This window comes from Lates calcarifer, linkage group LG24 (genome assembly GCF_001640805.2).
Source record: "Lates calcarifer isolate ASB-BC8 linkage group LG24, TLL_Latcal_v3, whole genome shotgun sequence".
NCBI lineage: Eukaryota > Metazoa > Chordata > Actinopteri > Centropomidae > Lates > Lates calcarifer.
Genome location: NC_066856.1, coordinates 12,254,618 through 12,273,900, shown reverse-complemented (window position 1 = coordinate 12,273,900; position 19,283 = coordinate 12,254,618). Strand labels below are relative to the sequence as shown.

Sequence of the window (19,283 nt, the reverse complement as noted above, 5' to 3'; positions counted from 1 at the left end):
AAGTTTCTTTCAGTCAGTAGTTCACTTAACTCTTCAGTCTTAACTCACTGGCTCACTGGATAGCCTGCTGTCAAAATGTGGAAATTGTGACTTATTGTCCAGTGCTAAGGCTGGACCAACAGCTGGGCCAAGTGGCTCAGATCCCCAGGGTTAAATGTGCAAATATGTTAAGGTCTAGTAAAACACACTATCAGCTGAAGTGATAACGGCTTTAAAGGGGCTCCAGCATTGTTATTACCTTGATGCAGAGGATAGTTTTTAATGGCTCTGTATTCCTAAACACATTAGGGTGTCTATGCTAAATCTAATGCTAATTGTAATTTGTTGGGTGTACCATATACACAACAGAGAGGTCACATTTACTCTCCATTTAAAGGTCGCCAGTGCTATTTACTCACTTCTGTCGTTACTGCAGGATGAATGAAGTGCTGTCTGAGCTTCCTGGATGATGCAAGAAAAAGCCCTGGTTTCAGACAATACAACATAGCAGAGAGAGTAGAAGCAGGCCCCTCCCCTTCTTTTCCCTCTGTCTGAAGTAAGCCTGAAGAAAAGTGAAATCCACTTCTGTCCAGAGGAGATCCAGCAGCTGGTTGGAGCAGCAGCAGTGCAGGGAGCTTTGTATACGACTCAAGATGGAACAAGTACTGGCGCCTTTGAGGGAGGCTGTGAGGGAACAGGTGAGGTATCCTGCCTGGTTACATACCTGTAGACACAGAGGGAAATCAAAGTGTTATTTTATATGCTTTAAAATTATTTGTTATGTCTTAAAAATTGTCATCTGTGTTTGGTTCACTGGTTCATTTCACTGTTTTAATTCTAGCATCTAAATTGCATTAGTATAGAAAATGTTTACATAGTTAAACATTTTAAGAGCATGAAAACATTTGTTAAACAAATTTGAAACTTGTTTGAGTACACTGATGTAACAGGCTTTATAAGCACTTCAAGGGGTGTTTTCAATGAACGTACATATTTCAGATTGGATTTTAGAAATTAGACATATGACAGAGCCTCATGGTCTGAAAACCAGAGTGAAACATAACTTTGCAGGCTCACCTCTGCTTTAAATGTGTATCTGCCACTTTAATATTAAAGAGTGTTTTGTAAATTTATGGCTGATTATTTAAAAGATGTGTAAAACTGATCAGTTTCATGTCCACTTAGTAATACCAAGACAACCAGACAGATCATTTCTCGCCAACATCCATGACCTCATGTCAGCATGTGCTCACCTTCTGCCCAGTGTACTGCTTTTAATCTGCTACAACTGTACTGCAAAAGACAGTTGTGTAAAGTAACGTCAAGATAAAACAATAGGATGAATTGTAAGGTATTTTTCTGCAGGGCGACTTGGTGCATCAGTTGAAGGAGAAAGGCGCCTCAGAGCAGGAGGTGAGCAAAGCCGTGGCAGAGCTGAAAGCCCGGAAGAAGATTCTTGAAGCAAAGGTCAGAGTCCAACAACTGCCGGTTAATCTTTTCTTGCTACCCTCTGTCTTCACTTTCAGTTTTTGTCATAGAATATTAGCATGTAATTTTGTATTTCTTTTAAATTCCCTATTTAGTTTGGGGAATAATTTTCTCAACCTTTATTCTCACCTCTAGGAGCTCGCTTTGCAACCCAAAGATGATGTGGTGGACAGGGTGAAAATGGAGGACACATTAAAGAGGAGATTCTTCTACGATCAGGCTTTTGCCATATATGGAGGTAAAATACCATAAAGATGATCACAATAGAAAGGAAAAAGCAAAACCACCGAAGCAAAGGTTAGAGAGATGTCCTTGGCAGCTGAAGCCCAGCAGGGAAACCCAAAAATATGATAGTGACAGAGCACGCACAATTCAAGAAAGGTGAAAACTCACTTTTTTTTCTCAGGTGTGAGCGGCCTGTATGACTTCGGTCCAGGTTGGCTGCGCCCTTAAGAACAACATCCTGCAGGTGTGGAGGCAGCACTTCATCCAGGAGGAGCAGATCCTGGAGATCGACTGCACCATGCTGACCCCCGAGCCTGTCCTCAAGTAGGATGCATATCCTGTTTTTGACAGAGAAGCAGCAAATTTTAGCTCGACTTGCATTTAGATCTGTCCAAAAACCTGCTGCTTGTTTTCAGAACTTCAGGGCATGTGGATAAATTTGCTGACTACATGGTAAAAGATGCCAGGACTGGAGAATGCTACAGAGCTGATCACCTGCTCAAAGGTGACTTTTTTCCTCTCACCATTACATCAGTTAGGGGATTAAAATGAGCCCCATCTGTTCTTCTTTGCAAACAAGGTGTCAGATTTCATCCCTAAAGAGAGGGATGACCTGGTGACCTGTAGGCCAAACTCATGAACAACACTGATAATTACCAGTTGAGCTGTGACTGTCTAAAGTATATTAATGTGAAACTTTAACATCAAAGATGAGAATAACTACAGACTGTCAGAGTAGATCACAGTAATCAGCCTGCCACTAGATATTTTCCACCTCTCTGATGCTTTTCTGCTGATTTTCACAGAATGTGCAAGATCATCTGTCAGAGCAGGTTTTTACCTGCCATACCGGGTTGTATATCCCCAGGGGGGTTGTTGGTCGAGGCAAGGCAGGGGTGGGGCAGGGGTTTGTATGCAACTGGTTTTTCAGGTGTTCCTTAATCTATAGTCTGTCCTATTCATCAGTGAAAGGGATCAAATCACTTTACATGAAAATAGACTGTATTATAGTCTAATTTCTTACATTTTTCTGCTGCTTCTACTTTTGTATTTTGAGTAATTATCATGAACTATTTGTACATTTTTGGACACCTGTAGGTGTCTGTCAGCTTACTTTATTAAATTGTCAAAATTAGAAGACTTATAGCTGAATATGTGCTGAAAAAAAAGATACCATGAATGTGGAGAAATGTCAGTTTAATGAGTGCGAAACGAAGACAAATATGAATGATGAATGCACAGAAAGTCTAAAAATTGACCAAAATGAACATGGACTCTAAAGCACTGATGATCCCTTAATTACATTTTTAAAATACTGCTAATTTGAAGTTGCTAATCGAGATGCATGTTTCCTCACAGCTCACTTAAAAAAACTGATGTCTGATGAGAAATGCTTGGTGGAGAGGGCGAATCGAGATGGAGGATGTAATCACTCAGGTGGGTGCTGCATAAACAGGACGTCTATACACATTCACACACAGTCAGTGTTGGTGAAAATACTGACACCTGCTGGTAGAGAATCATCTAATGCACTGCTGCTGTCTTTGTTCCAGATGGATAACTACACTCAGCAGGAGCTGGCTGATCTCTTTGTGAAATACAACGTCAAGTCCCCTGCCACAGGAAATGACCTCACACCTCCCGTCTCCTTCAACCTGATGTTTCAGACGTCCATTGGGCCGGGGGGCAACATGCCCGGGTACTGACCAGCTTAACACACCATCTGTCTCAGGTGTCTCATGACTGAAAGCATTTGCTGTGTTGAAACTGTGCCAACTGATTGTTTCTGTGCAGCTATCTGAGGCCTGAAACAGCTCAGGGAATGTTCCTCAACTTCAAGCGTCTTTTGGAGTTTAACCAGGGAAAACTGCCCTTTGCTGCTGCTCAGATAGGAAACTCCTTCAGGAATGAAATCTCTCCTCGCTCCTGGACTCATCCGTGTTAGGTAGTCACAAGCCACCAGCTCCTCAACATGAATCACAAATAAATAACAAATATACAGTGAGACTTAAACTTCTCTTGCTTGCAGGGAGTTCACCATGGCTGAGATTGAGCACTTTGTGGATCCAAATGACAAGGTCCACCCTAAATTCTCCAATGTGGCTAACCTGGAGATCATGTTGTTCTCGTCGAAGGCCCAGACCAGCGGACAGTCTGCACAGATCATGAGGCTGGGGGATGCTGTGGAGCAGGTAGGGGTCATTTCATTGAACCCATGTTACACTATAATATTCACAGTATGTGCCACAGAAATGTCTTTTGAAGTTTGATAAATTAAGTTTAAATTTACAACCATGCTGTCTGCCAATGAGAATGATATGGCATTATTCAAACATTTCATATATAAGACTCAACAATCAACAAAAATGGCCTTTAGCTTTAAATCTTCTGTGTGTCTCCTGCAGGGAGTGATCAACAACTCGGTGCTAGGCTACTTCATTGGAAGAATCTACCTGTATCTGATTAAAGTGGGGCTCTCCAAGGATAAAGTGCGCTTCCGTCAGCACATGGAAAACGAGATGGCTCACTATGCATGCGACTGCTGGGACGCAGAGTCCAAAACCTCCTATGTAAATCTGCACTCTTTTATTCTCACTTAAAGCTTAACAGTTGAGAACAATGGGATGTGACAGCTACACGTTTTATTCTGACACATGGTTGTTTTTTCTCTCTCAGGGTTGGATAGAAATTGTGGGCTGTGCTGATCGTGCCTGTTACGACCTCTCGTGTCACTCCAGAGCAACCAAAGTCCCTCTGGTGGCCGAAAAGCCTTTGAAAGAACCCATATCCTTCAGTTGTCCCAGTCCCAACAACCCTCAATATAATCACACCATATTATGGTTAGGTTAGGTTCATTATTATCTCTAACTTTATTTTTACAGCACAACTCATGCATCAGATGCAGAAGAAAATGCTTTAAATCTTTAAAAGTGAATCAGATTCCTCTATTTTACTCCTTAACTCCTTCAAACAAAGTAGTAAATGTCGTCCAGTTTGAACCTAACAAAGGAGCCATAGGGATGGCCTACAAGAAAGATGCCAAGTTGGTCCTGGAGTACCTGGCTGTCTGTGACGAATGCTTCATCACTGATCAGGAGAAGCTTCTCAGTGACGTTGGGTAATTAATGATCACTGCACTCTTTTGAAGCAAATGTTCCATCAAGTTTATTTATGAGTATTCCTTTGATTCTGGTGATGTTGTGTTCTTTTCTACAGGGAGTTCAGGATCGAGACAGAGGGCAAAACGTTCACACTGACCAAAGACATGGTCGGTGTGAAGAGGTTCCAGAAAACCTTGCACGGTAAGAGGTCGCCATCAAACCTGGCTTTGTGGCTGTAGAGTAGAACGAGTGTGTTGTTCTTGTGGGAAAACAACCGTCTCTGTTTTCCCACAGTGGAGGAGATTGTTCCCAATGTAATCGAACCCTCGTTTGGCATCGGCAGAATCATGTACTCTATCTTCGAGCACTCGTTCCATATCCGGCAGGGGGACGAACAGAGGACGGTGAGACGGCTTCAAAATAGGAATCAGATCTGAGTGAGAGTCATGTGGTTGTTTTGATTGTTGCTGTTTCTTTGACCTGATGATCATGTTATTTCTTGTGCAGTATTTCAGCTTCCCTGCCTCTGTAGCTCCATATAAATGTGCCATCCTGCCTTTGAGCCAGAACCAGGAGTTTATGCCATTTGTCAGCCAGTTATGTGAGTATGATACCAACTTCAACACGTCATTTGGTTTAAAGGAATAGCTCAACATTTTGGGATTTGTGTTTATTTGCTTTCTTCATATAACCAAACAAGATCACTTAATCAGTGAGCTTCAGAGATGGTGGTAGGTGGACTTTGTTACCTCCAGACAGAACCAGGCTAGCTGTTTCCCTTTGTTTCTAGTCTTAATGCTAAGCTAATTGGGCACATTTATTTCCTCCTTTCAGCTGAGGCCATGACCAAAAACGGTCTGTCTCATAAGGTGGATGACTCTTCAGGATCCATCGGGCGACGCTACGCCAGGTCGGACGAGATCGGTGTGGCCTTTGGCATCACCATCGACTTCGACACGGTGAACAAGACGCCTCACACGGCCACTCTGAGAGACCGGGACTCAATGAGGCAGATCAGGGCCGAGGTAGAAGATGAAAATAACCGTAGCTTTAATACATATAAAGTGTCACATCTTTTTTTGGTACTAATTCAGAAAAATGTATTGCAGATCTCTGAGTTGCCAGGGATGATTCGAGGTCTGTCTAATGGCACCTTGACGTGGGCTGAGGTGGAGAGCAAGTACCCCATATTTGAAGGACAGGAGACCAGCAAGAAGGAATGACCAGGCTGGGACTCCTCTACTGTACGCACAGGGTCCATAGAAAGATTTGAAACAATAAGTTTGCTACCTTAAAAAAATGTGTGATAAATTCACCTGGGAATAGTTTATGATGATAAAGCAAAGGCCAAACATTATGACTATCTTTATCTGTATCTGTCTTTAGACTTATATTATGGTATACACATCAAGTATGCAGCAGCATCTCGAGATTCAAATGTGTCACATAGACTGAGGGAAAACTACTCACAAACATGCTGGAGGTTGAATGCCGTCCCCCTGTGGCCTCCTACGTTGAACAGTATTATTGTCACCTGAGCAACTCTCTTAACTGCTCCCAGTGGATGTGTAGCACTGATGCTCTGAAAGCAGAAAACAAAACTTGGTTGACTTTTCTAAATAAATGTCATATGGCTCTTTTCACTGTGCAGACATGCATCCTGTGCTTTTATACGTAGGGTTGCTTTGTGTTCCCAACTGTAATGTCACCACTGCATCTCGCTGTATTGTATTATGTGATACTGTCACTAGTCGGCACTGCCTGTTGTTGCACAGCTTGCAGTTCACTGTAGAATGTGAAGCATGGACGTTTGGCTGGAGCTCAAAATTGCAACAGGCTTAGACCCTCCCGAAACAGATCTGGCAACCGAGAATATGGAAAATAGCAATGAGAGAAAATAAAGAGGGGGTCTTTTATTTTGAAAATATTAATTAATTACACAAAATGTATTAATTTTGTCAAACAAGGCAGCAGATGTAATTCATGGTAAGTCATGCTCATTTGCATACAATTACAGTTTAACAGTCTGATATGTGATTTAACCCAGTGATGATAGAGTTACTATATAGCTGCACTAAGTGGGTTTAGGTGGGTTAACCCTCTGCTGGATTATTTAAGAAGGTAGGCTAATTTCTAACATGCAAAGATCAGAGACCCTAATAGACTCCTGATGCTGTCTGGCTTATAACCTATTATACTGATTTATCAGCCCTCCTGTTCCGCCCCCCCTTGTGTCAGCGGTCAAAGTATAAATACATCATGTCACCTTTAACCGGTGGCAGCTCCCTCTCAGGGAGTCAGAGGGACCCGCAGCCCAGCCTGCGCCCTGTGGATGCACAGCACATGTAAAAGTTTACGTTTTCCTCCAAGTTTAGTTTTTACATAAAATTTTAACCCGCGTTTTCTCTCCTTCTGAACAAATTTAAAAGCTTCGTTTTAACAGCAACTCCTTCGGGCTCGCGACTGCTGCGTTCAAGGTCAGTATAACAACAGGTGCTGCAGAGGACAAGCTGAAGTGCATGACCGTGTGGCATTTACACAGCGGGCATCTCAACACATTGTGAGGAAAGAACAGGCAGATATTTTTTATGTAGCTTACAAGTTATTTCATTCAGCGGGGTGCTGTTTTCCGGAAACAGGAAAGATACGTGGTTGAGTTTGGTTTCTTCACTACAAAGCCATGTATCATCGTTTTTCAGAGTTGAGCATGCACTAAAGCTACAGAAGAAATTCACTGGAGAGAAGTTGTTTGGTTAAAAATAGCAAGCAGCTGCACTTTGTTAGTGTCTTTACCTCTCTGAATTCTAATCAGTGGGAACTTGCCCATTTGCCCTCCACTGTTCTTTTCTTGATAGAAGTGATGAGCTTCAAGCAGGTGAGGGCAGATAAAATTCCTTAATGATTAAGACTCCGTGTCTTTTGTAGTATTGAATTATTCTGCATGGGTCTGATGCTGTATCTTATCAATGTCAAAGAGAAAACGACTTGGGGTAAATAAGAAAAAACATTAACAGAAAGTCACTCAGCTGTACTGAACAGGCTGATAGAAACATAATTTAGCTTGTGTATAGTATATAGTATATATTAAAGTGTAGCCAGTGGTGGAATGTAACTAAGTACATTTACTCAAGTACTGTATTCAACTGCAGTTTTAATGTTCTTTAGTCACATATTTCAGTTTTATGCTACTTTTTAAATTAATATTCCACTACGTATCACTGTGGGAATACTCCACAGCATTTATGTGACAGCTGTAGTTACTTTGTTTTGACACTGGTAAACCTATGATGAATGAGATTATGATGCAGTGTCACAGATTAAGCAAGTCAAGAGTAATTAAAATGAGAAGCACCAGTATAACATGAAAATGCTGCTTTTCAATGATCAAATAATATAAAACACTGGAAGGAGGCATCCTGCTACCTGTTGAATGTAAGTATCAAAAGTAAGTACTCATCATACAGAAACACTCCTTACAGAATGATACATTATTAATAATACATTGTATTGTGTATGGATATTAATTTGTCGATGTGTTGCCCATTATAGAAACTTTATACAGGTCAGTTTACAGTATCATATTTTCTAAGCTCCTCATATGCTTTGCATGTAAAACCTTGAGCTAAAAGTAATCAGTAATTAAAGCCTTTAGTTGTAGTGAAGTAGAAGTGTAAAGTAGCATAAAAATAAAATACTCAGAGTACATCAAAATTGTACTTGAGTAACTGTACTGAGTTACATTCCTCCACTGCTCTTGACAGTGTTAAATTATTTTTGTGTTAATGTGTAAGTTATATAATAATGTTGCCGATGGCCCAGGTCATACAAGGCAGTGGTGGAGTGTTAGGAGGTACATTTACTCAAGTACAACTCAAATACAGTGTTTAAGTACTTGCACTTTACTTGAGTACTTCCATTTGCCTCAGCTTTATACTTCTACTGTACTACTTGATGAGAACTACTGTACTTTCTCCTCCATTACATATATTTTCACAGCTATAGTTACTTTTACACAAGTGTCACTTCCATGCTAATGTATAAATAATAATGATCCAGTAATGTGATAACATAACACTGACAGAGGTTATTCTGCATAATACTTACTTGTGGATGTTACTTTTGATACTTTCAGTACATTTTGTAGCTAGTACTTCTGGACTTTTACATGTGATGACAAGATCTAATTACTTATGCATTTGAATAATCTGCAAACTATTGAAAACTATCAGGATTTATGTCCTTATAATCTGCAAAAATTAGTGGTATTTTCACCCATCAGATAAATATAGGTACAACGTAAATGGAAAATCTCCCTGTGAAAAATAATGGAGTAAAAATATGAAGTCACACAGACAGGAAATACTCCTGTAAAGTTCTGCTGTATCCCAAGTGCAGTGTTTACATTATAGCAGGAAGTAAATGTCTTTTGTTACTTTCCTGTTCTTAAGAATCCCACGTGACAGTGACCTTAAACAAGAATGACTGACAAGTCAAGAAGTCTATTTTTAGTGCAGCTGGAATACATGTCTCCCATAGAAACAGTGAAGCAGCATTGTTACACTTTTTATTTTAAAGTACACAGCTGCTGGTTCAATGTGTTGATAATGTGCCCTCTCCCCTGATGTAGTAAGTGTGATCCAGAAGGTCGAAGTGAAGAGATATAAAGAGGCTGAGGACCAGCAGGAAAGCTTCCTCGTCTGTAGACAGGACCTGACACGCTGTCACTAAGAAAACAGGTTTTACTTACACAAACAAAGTGTTGACTGGTCTGATGTTGTGCATTTAGGTTCCTCCAGAGCTCTTCCTGTCCGTGTCACCATGGGGCTCAAAGCTGCACTTCCCAAATATGAGATCTACTTCTACTACATGGTGCTGTGTCTTGCCATGTTCTGGTCCACCAGCTGGATCTTTGAGGTTTCCAGTTGTGAGTATGAAAAAGCACACACACAAACACAGGTAGAAACAGTCCTACAGTATGTTCAGGTAGAAGTGCTCTCTGTCTAACTCACACAGTGCGGCTTGTACACAAGTAAAAATCAATATTAACATGGATATTTGTATCAGTATGTTATGTAGTAAATGCATTTTTTAAAACATAAATAACATTTGTTGTGGTTCCCTTAAATTTGATTGGTGAAGGCCCTGCACACCCACACAGGTATTTTCAGTTACTGTGGCTGATTAGACCTGTGCTCAGGTTGATGTTGAGTGGAGCTTTGCTTCCAATTTACATGAGGGCATAGAACAGCACGTGCTGATTTGAATCAACAGGTCCGTGTGGCATGTGAACAACACAGCAAATGTGCCAGCAGTATAGTAAACAACGCAGACTAATAAACAGATTTCATGTAAACAGTCTTGAGTGATTCCAAGTGGAAAAGGTGCCTTACCTGCTGTCAAAATGGTTTCCATAAAAAAGGCCTGTGGAACAATAAAAAAAAGTAGTTTCCATGACATGAACACCAATTCCAGCTGCTAATTCCATAATGTGAAACATAACTTTTTATATATATACCTGTCAGTAATGATGATTCAGAAGTGTCTAAAATCAGAATTTACTGCTCACTAAAGAGCAAACCACTGAGAGTACATGAGGGAGCAGTTAATAAGAGTAAGGAGGAGTGATCTCAACACACCTGTATCACATGATCCTAACGAGTGACATAGAGACTCAATTTTGATCCTTAGGTTGAAACATACTCTATGTTATAAGTGAGTCACATACAAACAACACAATGCGCAGTATACAGTACATATGGGGGTGGTGTCACTGTGTGAGGGTGAGGAGTTAGAGCTATGTGGACCACGCAGAGGAGATCAGATGTCAGTATTTATACCACAGAACCACAGAGGAAGAAAATAGGCCCTGTGTTAGCCCTGCATATTGTGTGTTTCACTGGCACTGCAACAAAAGTTTCACATTTGCATTCAAGGACAAGGAGATTAATATAAAAGACAGAAAATGATAGATCAAGTGACAGAGAAATGTGCATGTATGTGTGCTAATATGAGATATCCTCATTTGCTAAATTTGTTGTGTTGCAGTTTTCCCATCATCCTTTACTCTGACAAGTAACCAGTGTTTTTAATCTACAATAATTCTCTTTTGTCTCGTCTTATTCCAGCCAATGCAAACAAAAAGACGTTCAAAACCAGTGTGAAACCGGGATGGTACTACTTTGGGAGGAAAATGGTGAGAAAACATTCATAGTTTATTATGATAGAGTTCATTGATACACATTTGTTGTTCCTAATTTGTCACTCTCTGCTCACTGTTGTGCAGGATACGGCTGATTTTGAGTGGATGATGTGGTTCTCCACCTTCAGGGAGCACATCCTGTTTGCCCTTTCAGGTCACGTGCTGTTCGCCAAGATCTGCTCCATGCTGGCTCCACAGGTGCTTCGACTGACCCGATTCATTTATCGAGCTCCTGTAGGAAGAGTAATGTAGTAAAAGAGATAAAGGACTCAGGTTTAATGATCTGAGCAAAGCATCGAGCTGCTAGGAAATTAAGTGGAAGAAACAATCATGTTGTCCGCCGCGATGGATTCACCTCTCGCTGTGCTGTTATTATGAATACTTGCTGACATTTGAAATCCACTTTGTCACAATTTATTTTTATAACATTGCACTGTAGCTTTTTATATCATTAGCAAAACAGCAGATGATAAATGGGACCAGGTGGAAAGAAAAACACAGCGAGAGTGAAATGGAGGGATGACTGTAGATGAAGAATGAAGGAGACAGAGGGCAGTAAATAGAAATGTAGTTCTATATTTAGCCACATCAGTTATGTCAGTTTAGTTCAGTTAAACACCATTAGACCACATGTCTGTTATGTGTCAGCAAAGTCTCAGGGTGAATGTGAACAAGATGGCCTCAGGATAAAGAAGGGGGTAATTTTCTTGTCTTCTAGCTGTAAACAGCTACAAATTCTTTTTTTTTGCTGTACTTTGGAGTAATTTCAAAAGCCAGGCGTTTGATTGACTTTTAGATGTGTGATTGTGTGGTAACGCTATTTTCCTCTCTCTCACAGTACAGGTCCTTGGTGTACATGGTGTATGGACTCCTGGCTGTGTGGACCAGTATGGGCTGGACCTACATCACCCTCATCCTCTCCCACTGCATCCTGCTCTACAGCATCTCCTTGGTGAAAATCCGCTGGCTCTGCTTCGTCACCGGCCTTTGCACCCTCGCTACATTCAAGTGTGAACCCTTCGTGTCCTGGCAGGTAAGCTGCTGCCTACATGTCAGGAGAAGTACGGTTTTTGACAAAGCCATCTTATTTTCCATGGTTTCCTCTCTGTATAGGCTGGATTTGTGGAGGGGGACTTTGAGCTGCGTCATGTTCTCTTCTATGGAGGTTGTGGCTTTACAATCATGCGCTGTATGAGCTTTGCTCTGGAGAACTGTGAAAGGAAGGATGGAAACTACAACATCCTGGAGCTGCTCAAGTACAACTTCTACCTCCCCTTCTTCTATTTCGGGCCCATCATGACTTTCGATAAATTTTATGTTCAAGTAAGTGAAACTAGACTCATTCAGCCAGCTGTTCTCCCAGCTGTTTTGCTTTGTTACCTCTTAAAATAAAGCAGTGTTCACTTATGATCCAAGGTTACAAAACTTTTCCTATTTGATTTGAATATTTTCCTGCTTTCCTGTCCTGTTAATTATCTTGCCATCCCCTGAGATGGTCCTGTCCCCTGGGTTGGCAGCTGCTATCCTGGAGAATGCTTTGGTATCTTTGAGATGCAGTATTCATTTAAAATTGACAGATTTTCTCATGGTCGAACCTTCACAACATACTGAATGAGATTATTTAAAAAACATGAGAATAAATTCAAGGGAAAATACAGTTGAAGAGTTCATCTTACTGCTGTGCTCATGTAATAGACTCAGCAGTCCATATAGTTTTCATGCATTTATATCTGCATGAACACTAAAATCAATCCAATTTGTGATGGATGAGCTGCAGAGCAGCAGTGTAGAGGTTGGTGTCTATGACTGTATGGTAGCTGTGACATGTGTCTGCTGCCCCCTGCAGGCCAACAAATCAGACCTGACCAGGAAAGAGAGGGAGCTGTGGAATATCAGCCTGCAGGGCCTGATCCACCTGGGGGTCGTCATCGTCGTGGACGTCCTCTTCCACTTCATGTACATCCTCACCATCCCCACCGACATGAAGCTGCTGAAACACCTCTCTGACTGGGCTCTAGGTCGGGCCGCCTCACAAGAATACCTACATTCAGTGTTTTCTCTTGCAGTTGTTTAACAGTTTTGACACAAACTGAAGGTGTAACTCGTGTTTGCATTGTTTCCAGTGGGTCTAGCTTATTTTAACCTGGTGTATGACTGGGTTAAAGCAGCTGTCATGTTTGGAGTCATCAACACAGTATCCAAACTGGATCATCTAGACCCTCCCAGGCCACCAAAATGTATCACTATGCTCTACGTGTTTGCTGAAACGTGAGTGGAGTTTACACAACTTGATCACAAGTGGTTCATCACACTCATTACACAATTCTGTGACACTAAACCTGATCTGTTTGTAGGCACTTTGACAGAGGAATCAATGACTGGCTGTGCAAGTGAGTATCTCCAAGGGACAGATAAATTCCATGAAAGTTCTTCTTCTTCTTGTCAAACTTAGAGGTTGTGATGCCATCATTCTCCACAGGTATGTGTATGATTACCTGGGTGGAAAGCATGAGAATGTGGTGGAGGAGCTGGTAGCTACACTGTGCACCTTTGGCGTCACCATCCTCTGGCTGGGGCCCTGTGAGGTGGTGCTGTTCTGGGCTTTCTTTAACTGTTTTGGCCTCAACTTTGAGCTGTGGACCGCCAAGTTATTCTCCATGGAGCCTTTTGCTTCTTTTGAGGTTGGTTTAGATTTTAGTAAGAATAATTGTTTAAAATGTTTTTTGTAAATGTAATTTCTGTTTATTTATTTATTTTACAGATGGCAATGTCAGAGGCAATGTCCCGCAGGATCAGAGCCATCTTCAATACCTTCAACTTCTGGTGTATTGTTCTGTTCAACGTCCTGGCATTGAACAGTTTGGACTTTGCCAAGTTGGTCGCCAAACGGCTGCTTCTCAAAGGTGATTTTTTAAAATGTAATATTAGTTTGTAGGAGGTTTCATTTCTTCACTAACTTTATTAATAATTAACTTCTGCATCTCCCTCCCTTCCCAGGCTTCCCTATAACCACCATCATCGTCATGTTTATGACCTACTGCCTGATACAAGTGATCAAGGAGCGAGAGAGGAGGCAGGCCCTTATCGATGATCCTGATCCTCTTCCTCCTGCCCCCCCTCCAAACGCCGCCACCAGCCCGACCGGCGCTCCGGCTGCACCTGCTGCAGCTCAGCCAGTCGCAGATCCCAGCAAGGAAAAAGCTGAGTAGATATTTGATGTAGTTCAGATAATGAAGGATGTAGCAGCCAACAGTATTACTGTAGATTTTATAATGTGATTTTTGAATGGATGCTCTACTTCTGCTGATGTTGAAAACAGCATTAACTGTAAATATGTTTACCATCATTTAACTGTATTTATAAAATATACACAAAAAGTTTCTCTTTAACTGTAGGGAAGTTAAAACTTTATTTCATTTTCTGAAACCTCTGCCTTTACTGTTAATGCAAAAAATAAACTGCAAAGATTTGTTCAGAGTCGTGTCTTGTATCTTTCTGGAAAGTTTCTGACCTTTCTGATGGAGCTCTTTAAATATGAATGAGAGAGCAGGGTGTGTGAGTCAGTGTTGTATCTTGTCATTAGGGGTGTGAGGTATTTCTGTGGCATTACATCAGTGGTTTGCAGCTTAATTCCTGTTTGATGCCTCCACACTGGAAACACTTTTAAACACTGTCCAGTGGAATGGCTATGGTATGATCACACTTGTGGTGAATCACTGCCTGGACAACAGTGTGATAAAAGGCATTTAATGGCATGGAAGAGGGGAGATTATGTTTTTGTAATGAACTGGCTTCACTACTCCACAGGGTTTTCTACGAATCAGACCAGGAGTGTTTCCTTGACCAAACTACTCCAATGATTTTACACGAGGATCAGTCGGTTGGTGATTCTCAACTCATATATCTCAATAAAACAGAAATACATAAATACATTTTTAAAAATGTGATCCCTCTGAAAGTGTTTTACTTAGATTACTTAAGATTTATTTTCACGTGTGGGATACACACAATCGCACCAAGTAAGTTGGGTTTTTGCATGACGCCATCGACATGCGACCGGATTGTCCGCATGGAAAACGTCATCACAAGCCGTAAAGTTTGTATCGTTAACCACGATAAGTGTTTTTTTATCGAGTGACAAAACTTTTGAAAGAAACTGATCTAAGTGCCGCCAGCTGTCACATCTGCGATTACCTGTATAAGTTCTTAAGGTATGTGTGTGTTCCATAAAATTGTGTAAATATCATGAAATGAAGTAAGATAACAAAATGACAGGGTGACACTGTGGCTATGATGACTCACAGAGACCTGATGGGGCGGCCTCTAATACAAAAGCCCCCCGTGACTCAGGTCAGACATATTTCCCATGAAGCAATGTGTCAGCTGTCTGAGTGTGGGTGGATTGGATGTTCCTGGGGAGTGGGAGGGGGTAGGGTTGTAAGTTGTAGGAGGGGTGGGGGTGGGGGTGGGGGGGGGTTGAAGCATGGATATTGCATTTCATGTTCCAGTATGAACCCCACACCGAGCACCCAGTCTATAAATAACTTACCAGTTGGAGCTCAGTTGAAGGGTCAGGACAGCTGAGGAAGTGGGCAGCCCCTGGGTTCAGCTGGTGAGGGCTAACAGCAGACTGACTGTGCCTCTGAATCCTCTTTCCAGGCTGGTAACTAGAACTACTCTGCTAAAAAGAAGACCCACTTTTTGTGTGATTTGCAGCCCCTGAAAGGCTCTTCAAACTCACCTGCCAGTAAAAATGGCTCTGCCTATAAACCCTATGGACGAGCCCAGGATATACCAGCAGACGCTGCTCCAGGACGGCCTGTACGACTTGCTGGAGAATGACAAGCTGGTTGACTGCACGCTGAAGATCAAAGACAAGGAGTTCCCCTGCCACCGGCTGGTCCTGTGCGCCTGCAGCTCCTACTTCCGCTCCATCTTTCTGTCTGACCTCGAGGAGAGCAAAAAGAGAGAGATCGTCCTGGAGGATGTGGAGCCCGGTGTTATGGGGCTGATCCTCAAGTACCTGTACACCTCCAAAATCAATGTGACAGAGCAGAACGTCCAGGACATCTTCGCTGTGGCTAATATGTACCAGATCCCCTCGATTTTCACCGTATGTGTCTCTTTCCTACAAAAGCGCCTGAGCCTCAGCAACTGTCTGGCCATCTTCAGGCTTGGCCTCATGCTGGACTGTCCCAGGTTGGCCGTCTCTGCCCGAAACTACGCCTGCGAGCGCTTCCAGCTCATCTCCAGAGACGAGGACTTCCTGCAGCTGCTCCCCAGCGAGCTGGCAGCCATTTTAGCGAACGACAACCTGAATGTAGAGACAGAGGAGGCGGTGTTTGAAGCTTTGATGAACTGGGTGTCCCGGGACATGGAGAACAGAGAGAGGGAGCTGCCGGGTTTGCTGGATTGCGTTCGTTTGCGTCTGGTCAGCGAGGACTACCTGAGAGAAAAAGTGGAGAAACACAAATTGATCTCTTCAAACCCTGAGCTGCAGCAGAAAGTCCAGCTGGTTTGGGATGCTCTCGCCGGGAAAATGCCAGAGGTCAAAAAAAGCAAGAAGGAGAGTGGCGGAGCAGAAAAGGATGGAGAGGGGGAGGATAAAGAGGAGGAAGAAGAGAGTCTTCTCCCAGGCATCCTGAATGATAACATGAGATTTGGCATGTTTGTCAGGCACTTGATACTGATGGTGAACGACACAGGTGCTGTGGCCTACGATCCACTGGGGAATGACTGCTTTGTAGCATCACTCTCCACACAGATTCCCAAGAACCACGCCAGCCTAGTCACCAGGGAGAACCAGATCTTTGTGGCAGGAGGACTATTCTTTGATGAACAGAACAAGGAGGATCCACTGTGCTCCTACTTCCTGCAGGTAGGAGAGGCTCTAAATAAAGGTTAGATGGAAGGTTTGCAATGACAGAAACTGTGGAAACTGAATATATGATATTATAAAAGAGTTTTTCTGACCTCAGATCTGTATTGGAGGGATTTAATCAGAGTCTGTGATGTGTTTGCACATACAGAACAGCTACATGCATGTGTTACTGTATGTATGCTGTACTACAGTAAACCCCTGGTGGTGTAAATGTAACCCATACACAAACATTTGACTCCTGTGACCTCAGTATGACCCGGTCAGTGCCGATTGGCTGGGGATGCCTCCTCTCCCGTCTCCCCGCTTCCTGTTTGGGCTGGCAGAGGCGGAGAACTCCATCTTTGTGTTGGGAGGGAGGGAGCTGAAGGAGCAGGAGCACACGCTGGACTCAGTTTTGGTCTACAACAGACAGTGAGTACAATTTAGAGTTCAATGCACTGCTGTTCTCAGGACTGAATCCTAATTAATTTACACATCTCCTGTGGTTTCACGTTTACAGATCATTTAAATGGGGTGAATCAGAATCACTTCCTTACCCAGTCTACGGACATGCAACAGTATCCCACAACGATGTTGTCTATGTGATTGGAGGAAAGGGGGACAACAAGTGAGTATAAAATGTAATCCAAATATAAATATCCAGCTGTGGCAACCATGACGATTTTGCAGCAACACATTTTTTACTTAATAAAAAAAGACCAATGTCTCTGATTTGCAAACCTCAGATTCACTATTTTCTTCATCTCTCTAATGAAAAGGAGCTGTCTAAAGAAGATGTGTGCATATGATGCCAAAAAATTTGAATGGAAGGAGCTTCCGCCCATGAAGATTGCACGGTCCTTATTTGGAGCCACCGTTCATAAGGACAAAATATATGTGGCTGCAGGAGTCACAGACGACGGTCCTGACAGACTCTGTGGAGGTGTACGACATCGCTACCAACAAGTGAGCTCATCAGAATGAATGAATATGGCTGACGAAGGTGAACGTGGATGTCTCATAATGTAGCTGGTGCAAGGTTTTTACTCCTGAAGTCACCAGGGATATAACCCTAAATTGACTATGATGCTTAAAGGCTCAAAAATTGTTTATACAGCCAAAAAAAAGGCTTTAGTAGGCCGTAGGGTGCCTAAAAATATTAATTTACCTATTTAGCTACTTGACTCCTTTATAAGTGTATTGTACTAAACAGTGCCTGTGTGTGTGTGTGTGTGTGTGTGTGTGTGTGTTTACATTTTTCAGATGGTCAGACTTTGGAACGTTTCCCCAGGAGCGCAGCTCTCTCAACCTGGTGTCTTTGGCTGGCGCGCTGTACGCCATAGGAGGTTTTGGCATGATGCCTCTGGAGGACAGCGACGAGGTCGTTCCCAAAGAGATGAATGATATCTGGAGGTGGGTCACAGTCAAAGACAAAGTTCTTTTTATCCAAACATTCATGCATTCAGTATTGTGTGATGAACACCACAAAAAGGTTATTTAGCAGGTGACTTTACCTGAATATGTCCACTTTGCCCGGCCTAAATCACAGCTAAAAAGAAAATGTGCATGTTAAAGAGAGGAGAGACCAGAATGCCATCTAGCTCAAACAAAAATTGCAAAATAGCATGTGCCAAAACCATTGTATATTGTTACACAGGACACTAAAAAGCTCCCAGGGTATGTTTGAAATGACAGTAAATACTGATACACTGCACAGCCATAGCCTAAACCAAATGACTGACTGACTGAGTTAATATGAGTGGATGTCCCAATTTTGCATTTCATGGCAAATTAATGTCTGTCTTTCTCCTCAGGTATAATGAATCAGAGGGGAAGTGGACTGGGATCCTCAGAGAGATCCAGTACGCCTCAGGAGCCACTATTCTGGGGGTCCGCCTCAACACCCTGCATCTCACCAAGATGTAAAACCACCTCTGCTTCCTGTTTGTCGACAGAAATCAATGCTTGAGCCAACAGAAGTATAACAACAGTCCAAAGGACAGGTACAGCCACAGTGAGGGTCACAATGACATCTAAGATGAGCACATTTGTCAAGAATCAGCTTGTGTGTTTGGTGTTCTGTTTAATAATGCTGCAGCAGTTATAATTGTACAGCTACTTGTGATTCTGGCCTAATGTCATGGACACACTTCTTTTTTAATTAATAACATTTTTATATGCGTTTCAGCTATTTTAATCAGATTCAATTTGTAAAATTGTAAACACTGTGTAGTCTGCTGACATTTTTTGCACTGAATGGAATAAAGTTTAAGTATTTAACCGCAACCAAACACTGTCTTGATAACCATGAAAAATGTGCTGACAAGAAGTCATGTGCTTCCCAACAGATGGCAGCAAAGTCATAATGTAAGTGCCTTTGGAGTGCCTGGCTGAAACATGATACAGTTCAAAAACAATTTCATCTCCTCTG

The 19,283-nt window shown here is 42.2% G+C and overlaps 3 protein-coding genes across 4 annotated transcripts; all 3 read left to right on the top strand.

Moving 5' to 3' along the window:
- Positions 1-318: 318 nt before the first annotated feature.
- LOC108881712 (glycine--tRNA ligase-like) lies at positions 319-6,443 on the top strand. Its single transcript, XM_051066728.1, is given in 20 exon segments — positions 319-677; positions 1,345-1,446; positions 1,603-1,705; positions 1,874-1,902; positions 1,904-2,016; positions 2,109-2,197; positions 3,052-3,098; positions 3,100-3,129; positions 3,246-3,391; positions 3,487-3,619; positions 3,621-3,637; positions 3,722-3,884; positions 4,098-4,262; positions 4,369-4,477; positions 4,666-4,810; positions 4,909-4,994; positions 5,088-5,197; positions 5,301-5,394; positions 5,628-5,818; positions 5,903-6,443. Coding segments are annotated over 20 exon segments (2,031 nt in total). The 5' UTR covers positions 319-632; the 3' UTR covers positions 6,017-6,443.
- A 654-nt stretch (positions 6,444-7,097) lies between these two features.
- hhatlb (hedgehog acyltransferase like, b) lies at positions 7,098-14,467 on the top strand. 2 transcript variants are annotated; one of them, XM_018673812.2, is made up of 12 exons: positions 7,098-7,270; positions 9,580-9,717; positions 10,919-10,986; positions 11,077-11,190; positions 11,831-12,025; positions 12,106-12,315; positions 12,839-13,010; positions 13,116-13,260; positions 13,347-13,382; positions 13,472-13,673; positions 13,754-13,895; positions 13,990-14,467. In XM_018673812.2, exons 2-12 carry the CDS (start codon positions 9,612-9,614, stop codon positions 14,199-14,201), a joined length of 1,602 nt encoding a protein of 533 aa, XP_018529328.1. In that variant the 5' UTR covers positions 7,098-7,270; positions 9,580-9,611; the 3' UTR covers positions 14,202-14,467. The 2 variants fall into 2 exon arrangements, with proteins under 2 accessions (XP_018529328.1, XP_050922686.1); XM_051066729.1 differs by lacking the exons at positions 7,098-7,270; positions 9,580-9,717; positions 10,919-10,986; positions 11,077-11,190 and adding an exon at positions 11,485-11,690.
- Positions 14,468-15,543: 1,076 nt separating this feature from the next.
- On the top strand, positions 15,544-19,143 carry klhl40b (kelch-like family member 40b). The gene is given in 7 exon segments (XM_018673811.2): positions 15,544-16,870; positions 17,124-17,284; positions 17,373-17,480; positions 17,632-17,776; positions 17,778-17,818; positions 18,116-18,265; positions 18,667-19,143. Coding segments are annotated over 7 exon segments (1,842 nt in total). The 5' UTR covers positions 15,544-15,745; the 3' UTR covers positions 18,779-19,143.
- Positions 19,144-19,283: the final 140 nt, after the last annotated feature.